This window comes from Anopheles coluzzii, chromosome 2 (genome assembly GCF_943734685.1).
Source record: "Anopheles coluzzii chromosome 2, AcolN3, whole genome shotgun sequence".
Taxonomy (NCBI): Eukaryota; Metazoa; Arthropoda; class Insecta; order Diptera; family Culicidae; genus Anopheles; species Anopheles coluzzii.
This window is the reverse complement of record NC_064670.1, coordinates 62,052,571-62,060,418: the sequence shown is the minus strand read 5'-3', so window position 1 is coordinate 62,060,418 and position 7,848 is coordinate 62,052,571. Positions and strand designations below refer to the sequence as shown.

At 46.4% G+C, this 7,848-nt stretch overlaps 1 protein-coding gene across 1 annotated transcript; it reads left to right on the top strand.

Moving 5' to 3' along the window:
• Positions 1–1,339: 1,339 nt before the first annotated feature.
• LOC125908324 (uncharacterized) lies at positions 1,340–6,825 on the top strand. Its single transcript, XM_049611021.1, has one exon. The coding sequence runs from the start codon at positions 1,675–1,677 to the stop codon at positions 6,823–6,825; it is 5,151 nt and encodes a 1,716-aa protein (XP_049466978.1). The 5' UTR covers positions 1,340–1,674.
• The last annotated feature ends 1,023 nt before the right edge of the window (positions 6,826–7,848 follow it).

Genomic DNA, 7,848 nt, shown 5'->3' with positions numbered 1-7,848 from the left:
ACTGGTTGAATTTGAAGACAGATGTTTTAACCAACAGATCCACAATACACACCTTCAAACATTGTTTCCGGGATAAGGCATCTCCGAGCTACCAAACAGCTAAATTATCGTAAGCGACAGACGGAAAGAATGAAAAGGAGGGAAAGGATGGAAAGGCGAGAAAGAAAGGAAAAGAAGGAAATGAGGGAATGGAGGGAACGGAGGGAAAGGAGGGAAAGGAGGGAAAGGAGGGAAAGGAGGGAAAGGAGGGAAAGGAGGGAAAGGAGGGAAAGGAGGGAAAGGAGGGAAAGGAGGGAAAGGAGGGAAAGGAGGGAAAGGAGGGAAAGGAGGGAAAGGAGGGAAAGGAGGGAAAGGAGGGAAAGGAGGGAAAGGAGGGAAAGGAGGGAAAAGAGGGAAAGGAGGGAAAGGAGGGAAAGGAGAGAAAGGAGGGAAAGGAGGGAAAGGAGGGAAAGGAGGGAACGGTTGGAAAGCAGGGATAGGTTGGAAAAGAGGGAAAGGAGGGAAAGGAGGGGAATGAAGGAAAGGAAGGAAAGTATGGAAAGGAGGGAAATGAGGGAAAGGAGGAAAAGGAGGGAATGTAGGGAAAGGAGGGAAAGGAGGGAAAGGAGGGAAAGCAGGGAAAGGAGGGAAAGGAGGGAAAGGAGGGAAAGGAGAGAAAGGAGGGAAAGGAGGGAAAGGAGGGAAAGGAGGGAAAGGTTGGAAAGGAGGGAAAGGAGGGAAAGGAGGGAAGGAGAGAAAGAAGGGAAAGAAGGGAAAGGAGGGAAAGGAGGGAAAGGAGGGAAAGGATGGAAATGAGGGAAAGGAGGGAAAGGAGGGAAAAGAGGGAAAGGATGAAAAAGAGGGAAAGGAGGGAAAAAAAGGGAAAGGAGGGAAAGGAGGGAAAGCACAATAATAAACGCACCAACTGGCTCTTGGCAAATAATGCCTTCATTATTTTTTTTTCAATTGAATTTATACTCTAAAAATGCTGACCGTCGTCGATCAGCATTTCCTTCTTAGCCTATGTCTTCCATTAAATCGTTAAATTCCATTTAATCGTTAAGCGCGTTTAATCGCTGGCGCGTTGCATAACGTAGCTATTCAGCAAGTATTGCTACCTAGCAACACTTTGTTTTTAAGGCTAAATTATCGTAAACGACAGACGGAAAGGAGGAAAAGGAGGGAAAGGAATGAGGAGGTGTTGGAATTTGGATAATTTTTTTCGAACTTAAATTTGAATTGTACATAAAACAAAGCGTTAGGAAACTAAGATTAGGTTATAAACTACTCGACATTAGAAACTGCTCGATCGACACGAATTATGAACTGCATGAAATATTATGTACAAAAAAGCACAAACGAATATACAGTTGCAAACCGACCAGCGATAAAGGTGTACACTTTCCTATTCAAATTTCCTCCAAATATCACAGCCAGCCCCTTTTCGTGAATATATTTCACATTTTTGGTCCTTCGAGCCGGATCGTGATATACGGAGAAGAAATAAGTTTCATTCTGCATCAAGAGTGGAATTCGGTATTCGTCGTCAAGTGTGCAAGTCATTCCGTGACAATTCCCGCCATCGCATATCGCCCCGCATCAAGGGCAACGGTCGGTTACACGCCATCATTTTGAATTTCGCGCCATCGCTTTGTTCGTTATTTTCGTGTGATATCGCAGTATTTTCTTTGTGCAATGGATAAGAAAATTAAAGCAGTGCAACTGAAAAAGAGGATCGCCCTGGAGAACATAAAATCGCTGGAACGGTTCCAGGCGAAATATTCGAGTGATGATGCCAAGCAGATTCCGGAGGTGTTAGAAGATCTGGCGAAACATAAGGAAGAGTTTTTCACCGCAGTTTCGAACCTGGAAGAGCTTGAAGATAAAGACGAAGCGGTCGAAGCCAGCATAATGGAACGGATCAACATTGAAGAACGCTGTCGCAAGCTAAAATCATTTCTACGGGAAAGACAGCCAAAGGAAGAAGGTTCGCTCAACGATACAACGGGCTTGGCTTCCTCAACGCTTGCATTCGGTCGACCCCACGCGCCAAATTTACGTTTGCCCAAAATCGAACTTCCAACATTTGACGGAGATCACACAAAATGGCTTTCTTTCCGAGATCGCTTCATCGCAATGATCGATGCTTCAGCCGAGCTTCCATCTATCGCGAAGCTACAATACTTACTGTCATCGTTGAAGGGGGACGCGGCGGTACCCTTCGAGCATACACCTTTAACGGCGGACAACTATTCGGTTACCTGGGCGGCGCTTCTTAAACGGTACGACAATTCTCGTCTTTTGATTCGCGAATACTATCGCAAATTGCACTACCTTCCGGGAGTGCAATTGTTGTGCGTTGACAAGCTCACGCACCTGGTGGATGAATTCACCCGCTTCGTCAACGGGTTGAAAAAGCTGAACGAACCGGTTGACTCGTGGGACACACCCCTCTCAAACATGCTGCTGATGAAGTTGGATCGAGAGACATTGTTGGCTTGGGAGAAACATTCCGTGCACTTCACGACGGACAAATATAAGGATGTGATCGACTTCGTGCAAGATCGTATCCAAATCTTGAAATCGACCAACAACTTCGTGAAGGATCAAGCAGCTAGTGGTATCAAGGTGGCCGGTCTCATTCGTCAACCAGGGCAACGGAGATTCATCGCGAATGCAGCTACATCTCGCTCGGCTCCTGCTGCATCGACTGCGCACACCCAACAGCCAAAGTGTCCATTGGAGTGTTCCGAAGACCACACACTGCGCAACTGTCCAGTGTTCATCGCCAAGGAGGTCCAACAGCGACGGGACGTCGTCGCATCGAAGCGGCTGTGCTGGAACTGTTTGAGCAGCAATCATCAGGTTAGAGCGTGCAAGTCGGATTATTCGTGTCGCACGTGTCGTGAGCGTCATCACACACTTCTACATCATTCACCACCCTATGCTCCACCCGCAACGGTAACATTGTCAGCTCAGTCGAATGAAGACAATGTGTTTCTGGCGACGGCAAACATCCAGATCAAGGATGACTACGGGAACACCCATGAAGCAAGGGCGTTGTTGGATTCGGGATCCATGTCGAATTTCATCGCTGAGGAGTTCGCACGGAAACTGCTGACGAGTCGCAAAAGGGTCAACGTCGCTGTATCGGGCATCGGCAATGCAGTACAGCAGATCATGGGTTCCATCGTCGCTACCGTTCAGTCCAAGACACAACCCTTCGCAACGGAGATGACTTTCTTGGTTCTGGACACGCCATCCGCAAACATCCCTACATCACCAACGGACGTCTCTTCATGGAAAATGCCGGATGTGGCATTGGCGGACAGCACCTTTAACAGTCCGGGGCAAATCGACATCGTCATCGGAGGCGATACGTTCTGGGAGCTCCACACCGGTCGCAAGTGCTCTATCGGTAGAGGCAAACCGTGGCTGGTCGAAACCCACTTTGGTTGGGTTGTCACCGGCAACACTCATCATTCGTCAGTCGGTCCGCGGCTGTGCCATCTATCTGCATACGACACCCCACTGGAGGAGACCATGCAGCGGTTCTGGGAGAGTGAAACCATAGCCGAGGATCCTGTGCTATCGGTTGAGGAGAATGCTTGCGAGAAGCATTTCGCAGCAACAACTGTTCGCAACTCAAGTGGAAGGTATGTCGTTAGTTTGCCATTTAACTCCAACCCTAATATCGTTTTAGGAGAGTCGAAGGAAATAGCCGATCGCAGACTGCGTTGTATCGAACGGCGGTTGAACACCAATGCTAAAATGAAAGAAGAGTATGTTAAATTTATGAAAGAATATGAGCATTTGGGGCATATGAAGCGGCTTACCAGTCCTGCAAACGATTCGGTAGAGCATTACTACCTCCCACATCACGCTGTCATTAAGGAATCAAGCACAACCACGAAGGTGCGTGTCGTGTTCGATGCATCCTGTAAGACTTCAAGTGGTTACTCATTGAACGACAAACTCTTCGTGGGATCAGTCGTTCAAGAAGATCTTTTATCGATTATCCTTCGGTTTCGTTCTCGTGCCATTGCTCTCACTGCAGACGTAGAGAAGATGTATCGGCAAATTTTACATAGCCCTCATGACCGTAACTATCTGCGCATCCGGTACAGAGAACATCCTGCAGATCCTATATCGACATTTGAGCTACAGACGGTTACGTACGGCACAGCCTCTGCTCCATTTTTAGCAACCAGGACCCTAAAACAGATTGCTCTTGACCACAAGGAAGAGTATCCTTTGGCAATGAACGCGGTCATGAACGATTTTTACGTAGATGATTTGCTAACGGGTACCGATGATTTGTCCGAAGCAATCGTTATACAAAGGCAAATCTCAGACATGCTAAATTCAGCTGGCTTCACGCTGAAGAAATGGGCATCGAACCGCTCCGAAGCATTGAAGAACGTTCCTTCAGAAGATGTGGCGGTACAACTCTCGCACGAGTGGAAGAGCTCGAAACAAGTATCCACACTAGGCATCGTTTGGGAACCGGCAACTGATACACTACGGTTTCGTATTGAGATACCACCTACAACACCCAGCATGACGAAAAGGTTAATTTTGTCATATATCGCCAAGATATTTGATCCCCTCGGGCTACTGGGCCCAACGATCATCATCGCAAAGATGTTCATGCAGCAACTATGGGCTCTCAAGATTCATGGAAAGGCATATGACTGGGACAGCGAGCTACCATCGCACTTACAGCATGAATGGTCGAAATTTCACTCTACATTATCTTCACTACGCAATTTGACAGTCCCACGGTACATATCGCAATGCACGGCAACAAGTCTGCAAATTCATATCTTTGCTGACGCATCACAACTAGCATATGGTGCTTGTTGCTACATTCGGGCTGAAAGCATGGAAGGAGTCACCGTGCAGCTGCTAACAGCCAAGTCAAAGGTCGTTGCGTTATCCAATTCACATTCCATAGCTCGATTGGAATTATGTGCAGCACGACTAGCCACACTTCTTTACGAGAAAGTCCAGCAATCACTGAAAATTTCTGCTACCACCATCTGTTGGACCGATTCCATGACTGTCCTTCACTGGCTGAATTCAGCACCAAATCGATGGAAGCCCTTCGTTGCAAACAGGGTTGCAAAAATTCAGCACACGGCTGGAATACAATGCTGGAAGCATGTTCCAGGCTCGGACAATCCAGCAGACGACATTTCGCGAGGTTTAACGCCGGAAAAGTTGCTAGTGTGTGAGCGCTGGTGGCACGGGCCACATTGGTTAGCACGCAACTCGGAAGAATGGCCGCAGAACACACCATCACCAAGCGAAGATGAGAGCGCAGAAGAAGAAAAACTATCGTCACGGGTTGCAAGCACAGCATTAATCTGCGAATTTCGAAACAGTTTGTTCTCACGATTTTCGATCTACCACAAACTGCAAAGAGTTGTTGCACATTGTTTGCGCTTTATACAAAACGCAAAGCGCCGCGTAGGAAACAAGGTCCATGCTAAGGATATCCCACCGCTCACTGTAGACGAACTCAAGGCGGCAGAACTCAAGTTGTGTTATCTTTCGCAACAAGACACCTTTTCCGAGGAGATACAACACCTGCAGAAGGGCAAAGAGATTCCGAAGAACTCCAAACTGAAATGGATTTCCCCTTTCATAGATACGCAAGGTATTCTGCGCATTGGTGGCCGGCTCAGTAAGGCACATCTGTCGGAATCAGAAAAACACCCGGTAATATTATCACTGTCCGCACTACTAGCTGTTTCGATACACTTGAGTAAGCTGCATGCTGCACCACAACTGCTTTTAACAACACTACGCCAAAGCTTTTGGATAATTGGCGGTCGCAATTTATGCAAGTCTGTGTACCACAGTTGCCACGCATGTTTTAAGGCCAAACCCACACTTATTAAGCAAAGTATCGCCGATTTGCCAACATCACGAGTCACACCAACAAGACCATTCTCAGTATGCGGAGTAGACTATTGCGGACCAATCTATATAAAACAAACCATACGCAACAGAAGTCCGATTAAAGCATACATCGCCATATTTGTATGTTTTTCAACAAGAGCGGTACATATCGAACTGGTTGGCGATTTAACATCAACAGCATTTATCAATGCACTTCGTCGTTTGATTGCACGTCGTGGTCAAATCAGTGAACTGCATTCCGACAATGCAACCACCTTTAAGGGAGCGGCACATGAGCTGAATCGCGTCTACAAGATGCTAAAGAGCGACGAACACGATCGAGCTGCTATATTTGATTGGTGCGCGATGAATCATATGAAGTGGAAGTTTATCCCACCAAGAGCACCACATTTTGGAGGTTTATGGGAGGCGGCGGTGAAGGCAGCTAAAAAGCATATAGTCAGAACAATAGGAACAACAAGCATCACACAGGAGAGCATGCTTACCCTACTTGCCCAGGTAGAGCAATGTTTGAATTCGCGACCAATTACACCTCTATCCGATGAGCCGTCGGACTTGGAACCATTGACACCGGGACACTTCCTCGTCGGTGGCAATCTGCAAGCGGTACCAATCATCGATTACACCGAGACACCGAGCAACTATTTGAGGGAATACCAGTTGGTACAAAAACATCTGCAAACCATTTGGGCTCGATGGTATCCGGAGTACCTGCAGCAGTTACAAGCTCGAGCCAAATATTGCAACGGGAAATCAGCGGTTCTGAAAGAAAATACACTGGTGATTATTAAGGAAGACAATGTTTACATTTCGCACTCATGGCAGAACAAGATACACGCAACACACATTCACACATCTACACACACGAGCAGTATGATAGGAGATAAGCGTCAGGTTCAAGAGTCGAACTTTTTTTGAATTCTTTTTTGAACTCATTATTGAATTTATATTTTGCATGAAATTTAAAGAAGTTCTTCTTTGGTGGCCGGGAATGTTGGAATTTGGATAATTATTTTCGAACTTAAATTTGAATTGTACATAAAACAAAGCGTTAGGAAACTAAGATTAGGTTATAAACTACTCGACATTCGAAACTGCTCGATCTACACGAATTATGGACTGCATGAAATATTATATACAAAAAAGGACAAACGAATATACAGTTGCAAACCGACCAGCGATAAAGGTGTACACTTTCCTATTCAAATTTCCTCCAAATATCACAGCCAGCCCCTTTTCGTGAATATATTTCACAGGAGGGAAAGGATGGAAAGGCGAGATAGGAGGGAAAGGATGGAAATGAGGGAATGGAGGGAACGGAGGGAAAGGATGGAAAGGAGGGAAAGGAGGGGAAGGAGGGAAAGGAGGGAAAGGAGGGAAAGGAGGGAAAGAAGGGAAAGGAGGGAAAGGAGGGAAAGGAGGAAAAGGATGGAAAAAAGGGAAAGGAGGGTAAAAAGGGAAAGGAGGGAAAGGAGGGAAAGCACAATAATAAACGCACCAACTGGCTCTTGGCAAATAATGCCTTCATTATTTTTTTTGAATTGAATTTATACTCTAAAAATGCTGACCGTCGTCGATCAGCATTTCCTTCTTAGCCTATGTTTTCCATTAAATCGTTAAATTCCATTGAATCGTTAAGCGCGTTTAATCGCTGGCGCGTTGCATAACGTAGCTATTCAGCAAGTATTGCTACGCTTGTTATTAAGGCTAAATTATCGTAAGCGACAGACGGAAAGGAGGGAAAGGAGGGAAAGGAGGGAAAGGAGGGCATTGGACTACTTGCCGATCCGTTGGTTGATGCATCCTCTCTGGAGCCACCATTGGTCGCGCACACGAAACTGTCTTTCGGAGCAGCAGTCCAAGACAGGCACAGTACACGCCGACTTAAGCACAATAATAAACGCACCAACTGGATCTTGGCAAATGATGCCTTCATTAATT